Below are 20,087 nucleotides of genomic sequence, written 5' to 3' on the forward strand. Positions count from 1 at the left end.
TGCAGGCATATAGGCCTGAGTTTGGAGTCCTAGAACCCACACAAGGATAGACACAATAGCAGACAGGAGCATCTTAATGGCTAGCTAGGCTAGAGTGTGTTATGATCAATAAAAGACTCTATTAGATAGGATGCAAGGTGAGGACCGACACCTGAACTTGTCCCTTCAACCATACTCACACACAAAGTGCACACCAATTACAAAAATAATAAATGTAAAGACGGGAAGATGCAGAAAGCCAGCTGAGCATGGCATTCACCTTTATGTTTCTTTGTCAGCACCAAGGACCGAGCTACTCCTGCCAGCATGCTTAGCTTACACTAGAGGTGGACTGCATTCCTCTGAACTGGGAGTCCAAAGAAATCCTCCTCCCCTTGTTAGCTTCTGTCAGAGATCAAAGGTAGAGAGTGCCAGAGGAGCAGACTCTCCAGCATCCTGAGGATGGCCAGAGGCATGAGAGAAGCATAGCGAAGCTGTCTGTTAGAAAAGCACCCTCAAGGTCTAGGAAAGAAGTACTTAAAGGGATTAGAGGGAAGTTGGGTACTCATACTGGGCCACACTATGTGAGAACATAATTCACAGAGCACTGGAATTACCACTAACCCATAGAAGCACATCTAACAAACCATAAAACTATCACCAGGTAAACCACATTTGAAAGTACCTCAGAAGATTTAAGGACAGCCAAACTATTTAGCAAGCAATAAAGTAAAACTCTGTCAGACTGCTCAAAGGGCACCAGCTATGCAGAGAAGCATCAGAAAAGAAACCACACGAGAAGAACAAACAACTTATCTCAAGGCAGGAAAAAATAGCCCTACTGGTCAGACTGTGGTTCTAAAGACCACACCAAAATCAATGTCTTAAAGAATGTCTGGCTGGGCATGCTGGTGCACACCTTTGATCCCAGCACTTGGGAGGCAGAGGCAGGCGGATTTCTGAGTTTGAGGCCAGCCTGGTCTACAAAGTGAGTTCCAGGACAGCCAGGGCTACACAGAGAAAGCCTGTCTCGAAAAACAAAACAAAACAACAACAAAAAACAACAAAAAAAGAATGTCTGATAACAGTTGAGTGCAAAAACTCTGGTACCAAAGTAAGAAAGCACTACAAACATCTGGGGGACAGCTTAACTGGTACTAGAGTAGTCTGACAGTATTCCCACTAGTCTAACCTGAACAGTTTTCTCAAATGATATGTCATGGGCCAACAATAATAAGTTGAATAAAGGAGTTTATGAAGTCATGCGTGTAAGTAGACCAGCGCTTTAAAAGTTCTTGTACAATACCAATTTACCAGGTAAGAGTGATGCTTAGCCAATCATGATTTTGCCACCATCACAAGTGATATCCAACTTTTACCATTAGGTTACATTAATCTTATTTCTTTTTAAATTACATTTTTAACTTGTTTACTGTGCATGCACCATGGAGCAGGTGTGGAAGTCAGAGAACAATCTGTATGGGAGTCAGTTCCCTCTTCCCACCATTTGGATCCTGGAGGTTGGACTCAGGTTGTTGGGTTTGGCAGCATATGCCTTTACCTGAGTGATCTTGCTGGCCCTAGGTTATATTTTTGAGGGACAGAATACAATGCATGTGGTAAATTTATTATAAACACAGGTTAACTTGAGAATGTAAAACTTGATAGATATATGGACTGGACAGATGGCTTAGTATTTAAGATCACTTGTTGCTCTTGCAGAGGACCTGTGTTCAATATCCAGCCCACATGGTGGCTCATGACCATCAGTAACTCCAGTTGTAGGGGATCTGTCTCTTCTGACTCTTCAGGCAGCAGGCATGTACATGGTGCACATACATACAAAAGTACAAACAGACACTTACATGTTGTGGATAGCCCTGGGGCTAATTATACTTGATGTTAATTCCATTCTCCTTTGAGGGGTAGTGAACAGGAATGAGTCAGCACTCTCAGGTGATTTCCTGTAAACCTGCTTCCCACCTTAATTTGTAAAATAAAGGAGAGCTGATGATTGGGCAGATAAAAGGAAGGTGGAGCAGAAGGTGTGGGGGAGAAGGAGAAAATGGAAGAGGAGGAGAAGACACAGAGGAGGAAGAAGGAGAAAAGTAGAGCAGAAGCACATGGCCTGGACAAACCTCAAGTTCTAAGGGGTCTCATAGATATGGAAGATGGTAGTGTAGTGGTAGATATGCCCAATCTAGGTACACAGCATGTAATCATTTTTTTTTTTTTTTTTTTTTTTTTTTGGTTTTTTCGAGACAGGGTTTCTCTGTGCAGCCCTGGCTGTCCTGGCACTCACTTTGTAGACCAGGCTGGCCTCGAACTCAGAAATCCGCCTGTGTCTGCCTCCCAAGTGCTGGGATTAAAGGCGTGCGCCACCAACGCCCAGCGCATGTAATCATATTAACTGAGTTGTGTTTTCATTGCTGGGACATATTTGGGAGATTTACCACAACACTTACACACATAAATTCTTAAAAAAAAAAAAAAAAAGTCAAATGTATTCAAACTAACCCTGCATGACAGCCAAGGACACAAAGAAACCCTGTCTCCAAAACCAAAACCAACCAACCAACCTGCTGTATATTACTTTGACTATTATAACCAAGTAATCTAATGCCAGTGATGACATCAAGGGTCCTGGTTGGCTGAATTATAGGCACATCACAGATCTTATTAATAATTTATAACCAAGATTGAATCAAGAGGAAGCAATCAGGTTAATCCATATTGTCTGTGGAACAAAGTATTTAAGAACACAAATTGCTGGGTGGTGGCACACGCCTTTAATCCCAGCACTTGGGAGGCAGAGGCAGGCGGATTTTGAAAGAAAATAAAACTTGAGACCTGTGATTCATGTAATTTATGTCAAATAGCCCAAAGAGTTGTTTGTGAGCTTTGAAACCTGGGGCTGAGAACATAGCAGAACAGGCCAGGACATGCCCGGGCAGGCCCGTAGTTAAGACATGCCTGAGGCTGCTTGGCCATAAAGATAATGACATGCTGGACTGGCCCAGTGCCTCCCTATCTCCCGCCCTTCTGACCTAAGTTAAATGTTATCTGCATGTACAGTCTGCTGATGTTTAAATGGACCAATCATGTGAAACCGCACCAATTCCTCCCTGCTGATGTTTAAATGGACCAATCATGTGAAACCACGCCAATTCCTCCCCCAGCCCCAGCCCCTTTTTTATAAAAAACCCTAATTTCCAAGCCTCGTGGTTGAATCCACTGTCTCCTGCGTGAGATACATTTAGACCCGGAGCTCCGCCATTAAACTACCTCATGTTTTTACATCAAGACGGTCTGTTTGTTCGTGATTCTTGGGTGCACTCTGAAGGGAGTTGAGTGGGGGTTTTCAATTCTTTCAATTTCTGAGTTCGAGACCAGTCTGGTCTATAAAGTGAGTTCCAGGACAGCCAGGGCTACACAGAGAAACCCTGTCTCAAAAACAAAACAAAACAAGTTTTGGGGCCTGAGAGATGGCACAGTGGTTAAGAGCACTGGCTGTTTTTTCAGGGCCAAGGTTCTACTCTCAGCACACACATGGGGACTAATGACAATCTTTAACTCCAGTTTCATGGGATTGAATGCCCTCTCTGGCAGTCACTGGCATTATACACACATGGTATAGACCTACATGTTGACAAAACAAACAAATGTTTAATGTTGGGGGAAAAAAAGGTTCTGCGACTATGTCTGAGCCATTACTCCTGGCTAGGACTTCTAATGCTGCTATCCATGACAGTTCATGAACCTGTGTTTGAATGTACAAATATGTGTCTTCTCTTCTCTTGGTTGAGATACAGGGTATAGATTACCAAGTGAGATAAAATTATACTATCTGCAAGGCCCAACAGATCCAGGGGCCTACAGGCTGTGTAGCCTAGCCGAGTGGGCAGGTTGTAGGTTGGAAAGTCTTTTCTTCTTTTAAAAGGAATATGTATACAAACATACATGGTTTGGTTAACTTCTTTAAAGGCTGGGACCATTATCTCAAGGTATTTAACTGCTTCTTCTTCCTTCATTAGAAGCAGAAGCCACTGAGCTTGCCTTCTAAATGGTTGAGAGCAGTGTGTGTGTGTGTGTGTGTGTGTGTGTGTGTGTGTGTGTGTAATACAGAGGTGGTGGAGAGAGGAAGATGGTGGAGGGAGGAGACAGCCCTGCAGAGCCCGTGCTGTCTTTCTACCTTGCTGAAGGAGAGCATTCCTTATTTCTGCTGCTGTGCTGTTTACGCCATCCAGTCTTTTCACAGCCATCATTCCAGATCAGAACTTCTATTGGATTCTATTGCTCTCCACTCTAGGCCCCACCGAGGCTGGCATGAAGTGGTATACAACCTGTGTGGTGCTCAGGCTGGATTAAACATCTCTGAGCTGTCTTTTGAAAAAATAACATGTATTCACCACCATTTATACAACTTTCCTCAACTATTTCATCATTCCTCAACTACACACACCTTGGGCTGGAGAGATGACTGAGTGGTTAAGAGCATTGACTGTTCTTTCAGAGGTCCTGAGTTCAAATCCCAGAAACCACATGGTGGCTCACAACCATATGTAATGGGATCAGATGCCCTCTTCTGGAGTGTCTGAAGCCAGCTACAGTGTACTTACATATAAGTAAGTTTATTTAAAAAAATGTTTAAAAAAAAAACTACACACACCTTGCATTTTGCAAAGGTTTTGTTTTTCCTAGAAAAACAAAGTTGTAAAAAAAATTAAGTTGTAAAAAAATTGCAGACTTCAGTCTGCAATGACTTCAGAGCCTACTTAACTTCAAGCTCTTAATTTTCTAAAAGGCCTTGTTTTTCTAGTGGCATATATTTATATCAGGCATTTGTAAAGCTGCTTGTCCCCAGCTTGTAAATTTCTTGAAAGACAAAGAGTTTAAGTATATTTTGCATGGCATCCATTCATTCAGTCATCCATCCAAAGATTATATACAAAGTTCATATTCTCTAGACAAGCAAATGCTTCCCTTTAATGGAACTGACAATCTAGTGAATATAGATCAGAAATCCCTGAATATACTGTGTAAGATGAAGAAGTGAGGAGCAAAAAGGGTGAAAGGGACTAGAGAAGATCAAGGTGCACATGATTATTTCAGAATGGTCAGGAGAGATTACTGAGAAGTCTTGTTGCAAGATGCCTCCCTACTGAGTTGTTGGCCAGGAAGGGCCCGAACCTCCCCCTCCCCCGCTGCAGGACAATATTGGCTTTTGCCATTGCTCTTGGCAGTTCAGAACTAGACCCCTTTGTTGAAGACACCACACACTCAGGTTGCAAGGCTCTGAGAAATAAAGCTGGCACTGACCTGGGATCCTCCTTTCTGCTGGCTGGCTTACAGTACCAGAGGTACTATGTAGCTATCACTAGGGGAGAAAAGTCATCTTTACCCACTGGTACACCTTGCATGCTACATACTGATTCACTACACAAGGTATGCCCATTAGTATAACAGTGTTATGTTTTGGGGGTAACAACCTATTTCTGATCAGATCTTGGGCCTGTTCCACAGAAGAATTTCAAGTGCGTTACTATAAACCTGGTCAGAAACCCAAAGCTGATGGAATCATAGACCCTGAGAACCTACTGTTAGTTTGCTAAATGGGCATGTTCTTAGCTGCCTTCTAAATATTTGTGTTTATTTATACCCATAGATTAGTGTTGTTTCAACCTTAGAGTAGCTTATTTTTGTAGTGGGTAGTGGTGAATACAGAGATTCGTAACTGGCCAGAATGCTAAGAGTAAGTGGTTGTTGAGTGTGTGGCTTAAATAGATCTAGACAGCTCCCCCATCCCCAGGCTCAGGCAATGTTGTGGAACAGGGGTCAGGGAGGATGGAGGAACCAGAGCATGGAGAAGTGTGCTGTAAAATGCTGTCTTCTGGTCACTACACAGCGGTTAAACTCAACAACTCACAGGAGCTGTGGTTACCTGCAGTCAACATTCCACCATGGATGGGAGAGGACACAACAGCTCTTCCAGCTGTGGAGCTGCTGGTAATGAGTGGCTGCTGAGGGAGGAGAGGCACTCACTCTTTAGGATGCAGCCTCCAGTTAATTTTCCCATTATCCAGTAAGCAACCCCAGAGACTCATACAAGCAAACCTAATTAAACACTGTAGGTTATGATTTTAAAAGAGAGGGCCATGGGGAGAGGGATTCCAGGAGTGGTATTATATAAGAAAATTTCAAAGATCAAAAATATTCAAAGAAACCAACCAAGCCTGATGCTGCTGGAATGGTCTCTATGAGCTTTAAGGTCCGAGTGGCATTTAGCAATGAAGTACAAGCAGGAGATGGTAGGAGATGAGGAGGCAAGTAACATATCAGACTGGCGGAGAATCAGAAGAGGGAGAAGCCAAGTGTACTAAGGGAAGGATTTGTTTTAGCTGGCGCTGAGAATACTAGACGGTTTGAGCAGGGGGTAGTCTATGTTATGGCTGGTGTGGCTACTGAAGAGAAAAATCAGAAAAATCAAACTAATAAGAGAACAATGGTTGAAAGATCCAACCATTGATTTTAAAAGAGAGGGCCATGGGAAGAGGGATTCTACTGGTACGTGGATACTACTGACAATAAACTGAAGCAGGGTGGCAGCAGGAGAGATGGTAGCGAGTGGTGGATTGGGTGGATTTTGGAGAACTCATAGAATTTCTCTGTAAGAATACAAAGAGGAGCAAAGGTGACTAGTAACATGCATGGAATTGGCAGGACACTCTGCCCACCACTGTTTTTGATTCAAAAGCTCCAGCCCAGGGTTGGCAACAGGAAAGTGAGAACTGTGATTTATTAAGGCAGGAAAATCTGTAGAGATGGGAAAAATAATGACGTCAAAGAGACCAACTGTCTAATTTATTATCTATTAAATCCAGAATGTCATAGTATCATCCCAGCATCTCCCCTTCAAATCTATGGCTTCAATCTAATCACATGCAAAAACCCAAACTCAAGGAAGGACGTTCTGTGATGAACCTGGCAAGTCCTCTTTCAAGTACCATTAAAAACACAAAACATCACCAACTCAAGTGGACTAAATACAACATGGAACCTTCGATTACACCCTGGAACATTTGGGCAGACTAGCAAAACCTAAATCCTGTTCAGCTTAGACAGTGGCAATGTTCATTTTAGGGTTCTTCTGCATGTGTGCACACTGCTTGTGGAGAGGCTAGTGGGTGATCTAAATGAGCTGGGGAGGAGCACCAGGATCTTTTCATCTTCACTTTTCCAGCACTGGGCCGACAACTGCAACCGATTATACTACATTTTTAGAAACATGGCTTCTTGAAACTGATCCCATGCTTTCATGCTTGCAAGGCAAACACTACTGTGATGGTTTGTGTATGCTTAGAACAGGGAGTGGCACTATTAGGAGGTGTGGCCGTGATGGAGTAGGTGTGTCCTGTCAGTGTGGGCTTTAATACCCTAGTCCTAGCAGTATTCTGCTAATAGCTTTCAGATGAAGATGCAGAACTCTCCGCTCCTCCTGCACCCTTCTGCCTAGATGCTGCCATGTTCTGGAGCCTTGATAATGGACTGAACCTCTGAACATATTAGCCAGCTCCAATTAAATATTGTCCTTACAGGAGTTGCTTTGGTCATGGTGTCTCTTCATAGCAGTAAAACCCTAAGACAAGTACCAATGGATCTCCCCAACCCTAATTTTAGTTTTTAGAATTTTTAGTGTCAAGAGGGACATTAGCATCAAGTAAAACAAAAATGAGGGCTGTGAGAGCTCTCAGCACCATCCTTGCAACTGCTCAGGAAGCCTAACATTGCTCCCACTTTGTTTTTAATGACAGGCTTACAATAGATAATTAAGTAAAAACATGTCACATAGGCAGTAGGATATATACATCTAGAAATCAAGCCTAAGCTCATGGTATAAACGAGACTGCAAGCATGTACATCATCTTTTCATTTTTTTGTGTGTGGTATATGGACATGTGTGAGAGTCCAGAGGACACCACCAGACACTGTTCAGTTTAGCTTCTAAGACAGGGTCTCTCACTAACCTAGGGCTTCGCTTCCTCCTTAGTGTCTCTGCCTCCATTTCTCCAGCACTGAAGTTTTAGGCACATACCATTGTGACCTGATTTTATGTGGCTGCTGGGATCAAAACTCAGTTTTCTGTGTAGACAGCAAGCACTTTACTCATTGAATCATCCATCTCCTTCACCCCATAGATGGCCTTTAATATCATTACACTAGATGAAATTACCCAGAGTGAGTTGATACAAAAAAGGTACTAAAACATTTTATAGGGTCAGACAGAGGGTGGGAACTAGCAAGGGGAACTAAAATGTTACAGAGGTTAGGAGACAAGAGTGGTGTCCCTAAGTGAAGAAAGCTTTTTGTGGGGAAGAAAGTGAACTGCTGTCAGTGCTAATAAATCCACTGTGAACTGACTATGGAGATCACCTGTGAACCAACCAAACCGATTTGGCAGAGGTGGTATTACTATTACTAGAACATGTAGCACCACTATATGGATTTCCTAGAGACAGGGTTCTTTCTATTCCTTACTAAATGAACATAGAACATGGTGATCAAGACAGCATAGCATCATCTACTGGAAAGCCACTGTTGTAGGGTTTTACTGCTGTGAACAAACACCATGATCAAGGCAAGTCTTATAAAGGACAAAATTTAATTGGAATGGCTTATAGGTTCAGTAGAGTATCAAGGCGGGAACATGGCAGAATCCAGGCAGGCATGGTACAGTAGTTGAGAGAGAGTTCTACATGTTCATCTGAGCTGCTAGCAGAATACTGGCTTCCAGGCATTTGGATAAGGGTCTTAAAGCCCACACCCACAGTGACACACCTACTCCCACAGGGCCACACTTTCTAATAGTGCCACTCCCTGGCCAAGCATATACAAACCATAACAGCCACTGTCAAAAAACATGTGAACTTCCTCTTCCACAGTTATTAGTGAACAAAGATAGGAGGCAGTAGACCATGGGTTCTCAATCTTCCCAATGCTGCAGCCCCTTAATATAGTTCATGTTGTGATAACCCCAAACATGAAATTACTTTTGCTGTAAATTCATAAGTATAATTTTGCTAGTTATGACTCATAATGTATCTGATTGACCCCTGAGAACCACAGTTGGATTTGACCAGAATTGAACAGAGGACAAGAAAATTTAGGGCATGCAAGAAAAAGTGAGTGGGAATAAAAGGGAGGACCAAAGAGGTGTTCTGGTGGCTGTTTAAATATGGACAGATATGGCTCAAAAGGCAAAGCACTTGCCTTGCAAACCTGATGACTTGAGTTTGATCCCTGGAAGCCATATAAGTTTATAAGGAGAGAACCAACTCCCAAAAGTTGCCCTGACCTCCATTTGTGAGTCATGGAATGGATCCCCACACTTGCGCACAAGAATATTTTTCTAAAAGGTATCAAGAGCTACACAGGGTGGTGCATGCCTTAATCCTAATACTTGGTAGGTTGAGGTAGGCAGATCACTGAGTTCAAGGCCAGCTTGTTCTACATCAGTGGTTTTAAACCTTCCCAATACTGTGACCCTTTAATACACTTCATGTTGTAGTGATCCCCCAATCATAAAATTATTTTGTCACTACCTCATAATTTTGTTATTGTTATGAATCCTAATGCAAATACTTGGTATCTGACTACAAAGGCTGAGAATTACTGCTCTATACAGTGTGTTCCAGGACAGCCAGGACTATATAGAGACCCCACTGCAAAACAAACAAACAAACAAACAAACAAAAAACAAACCTAAAACTATGATTTCCAAAGACCTTCCTTTCATTTAAAACCATAAAATGAAGTTAGGCTGTGATGGTGCACACCTTTAACTCCAGTACTTGGGAGGCAGAGGCAGGTCGATTTCTGTGACTTCAAGGCCAGCCTGGTCTAGAAAGTGAGTTCCAGGACAGCCAGGGCTACACAGAGAAACCCTGTCTCGATAAAAAAAAAACAAAAAACAAAAAATAAAAAACAAACTGGACAAACAAAATGACTCCCTAGACCTCCTTAGTCCATCCACTCTCAGCCAAGAATCACTACCTTTTCCTTTTTTGATGTAGGGTCTCATGTAGCTCAGAGTAGCAGGAACTCACTCACTAGGTAGCAGAGGATGACCTGGAACTCAGCACCTTCCTGCTTCTATCTCCCAGGTGCTAGGATCCCTAAAGCCATGTATCACCATACTTTCATGTTACTGCTTCAACAGGATTGTGAAATTTGTTTGATAACCTAGATACTCATAATTATCCAAATCTTTGAAGTCTTTCCAAAGACTCACTAGAGGCTTGCTAATGGTGTCCTCAGAAAGAATCAAGGCAATTTATTAAACTTAGATCCTCAGACTCCTTGAGTCTATAATTACATATGAAGCCCTGGCTGGACTATTAGGTAAAAATGGCCCACGACACTCTGGAGCACTTTGCATGATCTCTCAAGAAAACCACACTATAAAGCCAGCCAGCAAACCCCTTCCTACTATTAACCCTTACTTTATTAACAAAGATTAGGCATCTGTAGCAAGATACTATTAAAGAATATGCATTTTGTTGCAAATCCTAGCTACAAATTGGTGCATGTACATTATTCTTTAGTAGAATGAGATAAAAAGTACCCCCTCCCCCAACAACAACAACGAATGGAGTTATAGCTGTTGAGCCTATTTTTAAAGGCAAGGTACAAATTCATTATGGTGCACACAAGAAGTCTTCAGTCCCAATCCTTGGAGAATGTTGCTCTCCAGGTCAGGTCATCTTTTCCCTGCCAATATAAACACAATGCTGGCTAGCTGTCAAGAGCACATGGTAAAAAGTTCACTCAACCTCTGCCACCTCCAACTGAGGCCACAGCCAGCTGCGCTTTGGGAACACAACCATAGGAAATTAGTTAAAAAATAAATTCATGAGAACAATTCCTTCAGAAGAACAGGAACATATGTTCTAAACTCTCAGTACTAAAGTCATATGTTTTTCAATCTTAAAAAAAATTCCTCTTGTTTCAAGTTGTTTCATTATCCCAAGTACTAATTAACAATGGACAAGAATTAATGGGAAAAAATGAAGTTTAATATATTTTACATAGAAAGTGATGTGCTTCACATGCTTTTTTTGAAATTAATCTGTGTACATGTGTGTGTGGTACCAGAGGACAACCTGTATGAGTTGGTCCCAGGGATCAAACTCAGCTCACTAGGCTGGTGGCAAGAACGTTTAATCTGCCTATCTTTCTGGCCACGATGTCATAATTTCTATACAGTGGAGGTTCATCTTCCAAAGCTTAATGTTTCATCTTTTAGGTCAAAGCATTTTAAATGTGAGTGCTCATAATGTTCTGGATAGAAGACATAATATTGTGGAATAATTCATATTAAAATGCATAAAGGGCTGACAAGATGGCTCAGTAGGTAAAGAAACTTCCCTTGCAAGCCTGGTAACCTGAGGTTAATTCTAGAAACCACATAAAGGTAGGAGAGAGAAATGACTCTCCAAGTACTCTGACTTCCACAGGTCATGGAGTACATACACAATGATAAATAAAACTACAGTGTAAGAGACACTAAGAGGTACTGGAACCAACATTTTATTTTTGCAATCCCTAAACTCTAATCTCAAGAATAAAATGAATTTATCCAATGTGGCATTACTTTTAAACCTAATGTCTAACAAACTGAAAATAGCTGGGAGTAAGGTTAGAAAAGAAGTTTACTGACTTAAAGGTCAGAATGCCCCCGCTGCGCTTATCCATGGCTTCGCCCATCAGTGCTGGATAATACAGAACCACCATTTCCAACCTCTTTGGTTCACACTTGTGAATGCAAAGGGAGCAGGAGTGAAACCAAAGCTGAAGGACGGGTCCCATGCTAGGAAAGCTGGCCTCCTCCACAGTAAGTACCCTTCTTTCTCTTCGAGGTCAAGACTCAGGATTCCCCTTCTCAACCTCCCCCAGCTACTGATTTGGAAAATGGAAAGATGAAATTATTTACTTAGGGACATAAAAAAGTTATCTAGCAATGTTAACAAATGAAAACTGTTACCACATCAATCAAATGTGCAGTAATGCAGAAAAACCAAATAAGCTAGGGATGTGGCTAAGTGATAGCTTACTATATGCAAGGCTCAAGGTACTACACCCAGCATTGGGGGTGGGCATGTATATTCACCCTAAAAAATCTTTCACTTAGAACTTTATATCATGTTCTAGACATGTTTTTATATCCTGGTATATTTACACAATAACTTTTATACCCCAGGCAATGTTACCAATTAACCCCACTCAGGAGTTCAACTTTTTTGTGGGCAACCCAATATTTTACTGTATGTGTGCATGTTGGGGTGTATGTCTGTAGGTCACTTCCCTGCAAAAAGACACTTTTGGCTTTATTTCTTCTGGCCTGGAACTTGCTGTGTAATAAGCTGGCATTATGCTTTTGCTCCTGCCTCCAAGTGCTGGGATTACAGGCATGTGCCAACATTCTCAATTCACTATTTGAATTAAGCTGATATGACATCAAACTGTACATTAGCTGCTATAAAACCCAAGCATATCAGTTTATCCTCTATGTCTAGCAGCCCTGGTGCCTGACAGCACTCTGACCTCATCAAATCCTTTGTCCAGGAGACCCAAGAACCTTTCCTCTCTGTGTTCTTTCTTTTGACATTCTGCATGACGGAAATCATTCAATGATTCCTGCTTGCAGTGGGTAGCATGCACGAAAGAATTGAACTGGGTATTCTTGAATCTCTTCTACAACAAACCAATCTTTTATAATCTTCGAATCTTCAAAGGATGGGATAAAATAGGCTTTTTACTCTGTAACTTCAATTAAAATGTGCATGTGATTACCATTTGAAGATCAGAAAAATTAGATCCTAAACACTGGTTATTTAAAAACAAAAAGCGACTTTTCTTTTTCAGAGGGTCTACCACTCATGGCACTCTTCCTTCCTCACTCTCTTCCAGGCATGAACTGCCATATCCAACCAGATGGTTTCTTCCCCCTCAAGTCAGGGTTTCTCTGTGTAGCCCTGGCTGTCCTGGAACTCACTCTGTAGACCAGGCTGGCCTTGAACTCAGAGTTCTACCTGCCTCTGCCTCCCAAGTGCTGGGATTAAACGTGTGCATCACCACTACCCAGTCAGCAGAAATGTTTTTAATCATAAAAGCGATGATTATCAGAGCTTGTTTCTGAAGGTCACTGGATATTCTGTCTAACCATCCTGTCTATAAAAACACAACAGAACACAACCAACCTAATTAAAATGGTACAATTATATTCAATAAAAGTAGCCAACACACTGCACAGAACATAAACATGGAGTTCTGTGCCACATTAGGGTCCTTATGGAAGGAAGTTATTTCTCCAGTCTAGATTTATTTTTTCATTGAGACAGGAGTCTTACTATCTTGCTCAGGTTGACTCCAAACTCCCAAGCTTGAGTGAGCCTTCTAGGTGCATGTTAGCTTCAAAATCTGTAAATTTTAAAAACTTACTTTCTTTGTATGTGTGCACACACAGCTGTTGGAGGACAACTTGGGGTACTCCCTACTTTCTAACACGTGCATTCCAGGGATCAATCTCTCTAGGGATCAAACTCAGAATGGCAGGTTTGGTGGCAAGTGACTTTACCTACTGAATCGTCTCACTCTGTCTTCAAGTCTAGAGCTCTGGTCATTGGACATAGTAAGATGAGAGCAGAAATATATCAGAGACAATATATTTATTGAGGCTGAACTACTTGTAAATCCATCACTGCTCCAGAAAAATGTACGGCCATCTTGTGACTAGCACTCACAAGAGCAAATATTTATAGTACAAGCTGGATACTCCTTATCCCAATTACTTGGAACCAGAAATGTTTTCCATTTCAGTTTAGATTTTCAAATATTAGTGCATGCACACACAAAGACTAAGTAGTTGTGAGATGGGAGTCGTGTATGTTTTTAATGTACATGGCTTGATGGTTAAACAGATCTAATACTTTGGGTTTGCTTGCTGCTGCCTTTAAGTGCAACCTGAAACAAATGAGGTCAGGTGTGAAACTGTTATATCAATTATCTGGAGGCTTAGGATTTTAGACAGGGATGCTCAACATATTAATATGACATCTTAAAGCACAGAGGACACTTAGGAGACATGATTCTACTGCTCTCTGTCCTTTACTGTCTTAATGTCCAACCCAGTTTTTCCTTTTAAAATTTTATGAATGAATTATTTCATCACTAGGTTTCAAAGAAGAACCCATGATGTGACCCTGAAACATTCAAACTGAAGACAATTGGTTATTTCAAATCCTAATAAAAATGATCATTTTCAATACAAACTGAAGATAGTACTACTCAGTTACAAGCCACCTAAAATTAACATTTGCTAAGATACACAGGGGGAGGGCAGATTTCAAACTTCAGGATTATCGTTAACGTGATAAAGTTAAGCCACAAGACTTTCCACAAGACTAGGAAAGCTTTTATTCATCCTGACTCAGTTATATTATAGAAATGCTACTCATATCAACTAAATATTCTTATGGCACAAAGCAAAGCTTCTGTGTTTAAAATGTTATGATCTAAATAAACACTTTTAAGGAGAAAAAAAAGGCTGGAGTGATAGTTCAGCATTATGAGCACTGGTTCTCTTCTGGAGGACGCAGGTTCAATTCCCTGCATTTACGTGTCAGCCACAACCATCCACAACTCTAGTTTCAGGGGCTCCAAAACCCTCTTCTGGCCTCTGGAGGCAACATACTAATGGACACACAGACATACATACATACATGCAGGTAAACATCCATTCATATAAAGTAAACAAGAATAAACAAGTCTTAAAGATAAAAAAGAAAACATCATAGACAACACTTAGTTATAATCTGAGCTACAAACAAAACAAAAAACTCTCAGAACATTGTACATTAGTGCTGTTTTTAAAGCACACTAGATGGTGATAGTCTTGGAGATATTTAAGATATGCATCTGCTTTTCTGTAGGATATACTAATATTTTGAATATCCATGTTGCATCTACAGTATATTTAAGCAATGATCCTCTTATATAATAAAAAAAAATCAGATCAAGATTTGCCTATGAATTTCATGCTCTAAATATTTTTGGTTAGCCACCTGTCTTCTAGTGACAAGCCCTACTGTATCTACAACAGCAGACTTCTGTCAAAGCCCTCTGAAGAGAGAACCTATACGATGAAGCCAACCTCTGAGTTAAGCAAGACAGGTTAAATATAACAAAGCTTTATTATTTCCAAGCATAAACAGTTCATATAACCCTTCTCATTTCTCCTTATACAGTTTAAAGTTCAGGAATTTTTCTGAAACTAAAAATAATTGTAAAAGAGGAAATACTGTTTTTGTCTCTTCCTAGTGTCTCAATCATCATGTACTTTTCCAACAAATTTGCCTCCAGTGAATTAAACCAAAGAGCCCGAATTATACAGGTAATCCATCTCAAAAATGGTAAGACTTTGACTTCAGAATTTTATTTTAAAGGTTGTAAGGGTCAGATTATGAGGGTGTTACAAACTCGGATGATCTGTCAAGGACTTCATTGAGAAAAGAGTAACAAGGAAACTTTCCACCTTGCATTTGGTATAACCACCTGCTAGTAATGTAACCATTCAAGTTAACTCTAAGTTAACCACCCGAAGAAACCTTTCAGACATCTCTCTCTACATGAGTCATACTGTTATTGCATTTTCTACAGCTGTGGTAATAATGTTTGTTAAGAAAAAAGTATTATAATTTTTATTAAACCGCAGGCACTTAGCTGAAGTGAAGGCATGGGTCACTTTAGAGAGTAGCATATGAGAACAGTATTACTATAGCACCACAAAAGGCTGATGCACCACGACTGAATATGGTTCCTTTTGGGTGTACATTGTGTGTCTTAACCTTACTTAGATGGCATGTGGATGACAACTGACAGTTTGTCAGAAACATGAATCCCCTGAGAGATGTTGTGAGTGATGTGTTAAACGCTAACACTGAAAACCCTTCCGAGGACACAGTGGTATGCACACCCTTTCAACACAGCAGCATCAGCCACGTCAGTGATAGCTCACGGCTTCTTCAGATCCTCTTCCCTTCCACAGCAGACAGAAGTCAATCACAGCATTGTGTAACTAGTGACTCAGTAGGAAACAAATTCTCTCCAATACTCCTAATGCAATCAATCCTCTATATAAATGCCACAAAATACATTATTGACCTAGATGACAAGAGTTCCACGGCCTAAAAGGTGTAACAACTCATATCTCGGTCATGGCTGCACGGCCAGATAACTGAGCGTCATGATGGGCTCCTGCATTCTTCACATTATGCTCATGTACAAAGTCAGTGTAGTTTCTATATGCAGTCTGGGGTGGGGGCAAGGCCCTTGGGTTCCACTGGTTTCCACCACGTTGGCAGCGGTCACTGGTAGCAGAGAGCCTAGATGGTTGAGGAGTGGGGAGTACAGTTAGTCAACAGGAATAGAGAACACGATGTGTAAAGGAGAGAGGCGATGTGATTAGCATGCACCACTGAGATGATAACATTCAAGAACAGCAGAGGAGGAAATCCATAGTCACATGAAGTACATGGAATGGAAACACATGCAAGCAGTATGAATTAAGTGAATTAATTAATGAAATAAAGCCACAGAAGGCAAAACACTGTTATCTACTCATGATGTTTCTGGGGAACTCCAAGGTACAAATGTTGGTTGATTTAGTGTGTGTGTGTGTGTGTGGGGGGGGGGAATCTAAGTAGAGCTTTATTCAAATATTTGAAAATATTCTACTGAAGAACAAAAACATATGGAAGAAGAATAATTTAAAAATGATCTCTAAAATAACACAATTGTAAAAAGTTATAATCCAGGAAACAGAATCCAGGAGCATTAAAAAAACTGCCCTCAGACATCAAGCAAGTTTCTATCAGTGCTCCAAATCAAACAACAATCACAGGAGACTGGACGTGTTCAGGGTGGCTTAGACTAAATTAACAAAAATCATTGTACTTTCTGCAATCAAAACTCATAGGAGCACAAACTGAAGTGCAACAGGCACACAGACAAACAAAAGAATCACAAGCACAGGAGAACTAGACAGCAGACATGCATCCACATGCAACATGCAGGTTTGGACAGAGTGACAAGAGCCCTCCAGTAGAAAGAAAACACCTGCCCTAGCTCAAAAGCCAAACTTGTAAAGTAACACAAGGGCAGCACATGCTACAGAATCACAAAGGGAAAACCATCATTCCAAATACAAGCCAAATTCATGACCCTTGATTTAGTCTCTAAAAATTTAGAAATGAAATTAGGCTTATGATCTGGTTTACAGATACAAGATTTTCTCAGTTCTATTTCTTTTTGTCTGTTGATAGGGTTGGGCCTGGAATCACAATCCACCCAAGTACATGATTCTTCCCACGCACTGGGATTACAGGCATGCTTTATTTTGTTTGGAGATTAGGTTGCTCAGGCTGGACTCAAGTTCCAGGCCTCAGCCTCTCAAGCACACACCACTGTCTGCTGGCTTCTTGTTGTAAATAAACACTGTGGATTCCAAGTGATGTGAAGTACAGATTCTAAGTTACTAACACATCACATCATTCACCTAGTTAAAAGCTTCATTTAGGATGCCACGAAAAAAAAAAGCTGAAGACTGTAACAGGAAATGAGGTTAAATTAAATTGGCTCCAAATTATCTGCCAGAGAGATGTTTCGTACTCTGTGCTTCTCAATGCAGTTATCAGTTTCCAAATTTGATTCCCACTTTCTACAGGAGGACTGTTTTATATTCTTTGAAATCTAAGCATGCAGAAACAAAGAAAGAGGTAGAATGCACTCTACATTAAGGGTAAGAATCAGTAGCTCTAAGACATGTCAGCCGTGGTTCAGTTCCATGCTCTGCTAACGTACTCTGAAGCTCATCAGGTTTTTAGGGCCATCTCTACTCCATTTCAGCAAAGGAGGTCTCAGTAGAACCATTATGAAAGGAGAGGACACACAGCTCCAAGATATTTCGTTTTTCTTGAATCTCAAATTCAATATTCTCTCTAAAGCCTACATCAAAGAAACTGGTAGTGCCTAGCAAATCAAATTAAACAGATTTAAATATGTACTCATTAAAATGGAATTAAATAAAGACAGCATAACACAGGATGTTAACTAATCAGATTCTCACTTGCAATTAAGACATGCATACATTAAGACAGTTCTTTTACAGTTGAAGACTCATCAGTATTTTTGTGTGATAATGGGCTTCAGTGGCACATTATGGAGCATAACTGCTTGCCAGGGCTGTTATCTTCAGCATGAAATTGAAACTTTTTTTTTTTTTAGTTTTTCGAGACAGGGTTTCTCTGTGTAGCCCTGGCTGTCCTGGAACTCACTCTGTAGACCAGGCTGGCCTTGAACTCAGAAATCCGCCTGTGTCTGCCTCCCAAGTGCTGGGATTAAAGGCGTGCAACACCACTGCCTGGCAAAATTGAAACTTTTAATGTCTTAAATAAATACTATAACTTGACATTTGTAGACCTCACCTTTGGTATGTATATGTGAATACACCTAGAGTACCCTGTACCAGATTCCCACAAGGACAAAAGAAGGAAAGTTTAAAAAGGATCAAACAAGGAGGGAAATCCTCTTTGATCGTAACTGCAAAATTACCTGGAACTGAAATAAAATATACCCAATGATCACAAGCAGAGTATCCTATAGTTAGTTAAGCCAATCCCAGTGAAAGAGTACATAGGACAGACCAGAAACGATCACCAACCACTGCTGACCCACCACCATGCAGGAAGAACTGGCTGCACAAAAAGCGGACCCAACCCTTGAGATCGCCACAGAATCTCATTAGATTTCAGATATTAACAAGTTAAGAGCAAGAGAAAAAGAGAAGACTCTCATGAATCATCCAAGTGCACTGAATAACAGACGATTACCCAACACGACCACGCAGCCCAAATCATTTCTAAAGTACCCCTCACCAAGCCACACTGCTTTCTAGGAAAGCATGAATCCAACTGATTAAATCAAATAAGCCACAAAATATCCATATTTGTGTGTTCACCATTTATATAAATACCTCACTTTCACTGGATTATTTCTCTAGCTCCTCAAACTGGAATTTTTCAAGACTTTAATTAGTCATTCCCAGACTTTATTAAAGGCAGCTGGGTTATGTTTGCCTGTAGACAATTGTCCTCCGTCCTCCATCCACACCCTTAGGCTCACACCCCTCCGACTACTCAGGATGCTCCTTTTCAGCTCACAAATATGAATACTTTGTTTTCAATCATACTTAAAGCACTTTAAGATTACAGCTTAAATTTTAGAATACAATTATGCAAGCAATATTTTGGTTTAGGAAGTTAACAAACCATTTCCTGTCATGTTGGTCTGTTGCAGAGGTCTGTGGAAGATTCTCTATCTCCACCAGCACAGGACCAGAGGATGAGGAAGAAGTAACAGGCACAGAAGACATCACACCCCAAGCCTTTGGACAGAAGAATAAGGAAAGTCAAATTCTAACAAGTAGATACTAACATCAAGAAACACGATATTAAAATGGATGCCCTCTATAGTAAATAAATGCAGTCAAATGTGGGAAAACTCTGCTAATTAAGTTCAAAGTCTGCCATGACTGGACAGTCTCTGAGCTCAGCACAAAATGGGAGACTCCTTTGTTAGCAGGTTTTCTCCTTCTCTGACTTTGTCTGGAGGAATTCTAAGCTTCTACCCTCACCTCTCCCAGCATAAAACTTGGAGTTCTCCATGCTAATAATAGATAGGTCCCCTAGTGTTCAGCCAAGGAACTTCCTCTTCCTAGGCATTTATTCCCCTAAAAGGTATTTAATCCCTGGGTCACCCTGAATAAGGTGTATGCATTCACATTCGCCAACAAATGAAGCAGTTTGAACAAGCAAGGACCCTCTCTCCTCATGACGCCCAAGGAGGGTAGGCCTTCCTCATAATGAGCAGCTAAATCTCCTGGAGGAGGCCTCTCTTCCAGTCCCTTCATACTCTCAATACGCACTCTTACTCCCTCTCTGGGCTGTGCCTTCCCCTTCCCCCTGCTGTGTGGACACCCTGAAGGGCAGCTCTGA

At 41.0% G+C, this 20,087-nt stretch overlaps 1 protein-coding gene across 5 annotated transcripts in view; it reads right to left on the bottom strand.

Annotated features, from left to right (window-relative positions):
- Nucleotides 1–20,087, bottom strand: part of Epb41l5 (erythrocyte membrane protein band 4.1 like 5) — a 102,512-nt gene that overhangs the window by 37,525 nt on the left and 44,900 nt on the right. For 4 of the 5 annotated variants that reach the window (XM_029474204.2, XM_021168536.3, XM_029474198.2 and 1 more), the window contains exon 16: nucleotides 19,362–19,477. In XM_029474204.2, coding sequence (XP_029330064.1) covers nucleotides 19,362–19,477 — 116 coding nt within the window. Of the gene's footprint in view, nucleotides 1–15,208; nucleotides 16,419–19,361; nucleotides 19,478–20,087 lie in introns of those variants that run through there. The other variant, XM_021168691.2, reaches the window with a different exon arrangement.

This window comes from Mus caroli, unplaced genomic scaffold, assembly GCF_978045245.1.
Source record: "Mus caroli unplaced genomic scaffold, Mus_caroli_1 scaffold_1, whole genome shotgun sequence".
In the NCBI taxonomy this organism is placed as follows: domain Eukaryota; kingdom Metazoa; phylum Chordata; class Mammalia; order Rodentia; family Muridae; genus Mus; species Mus caroli.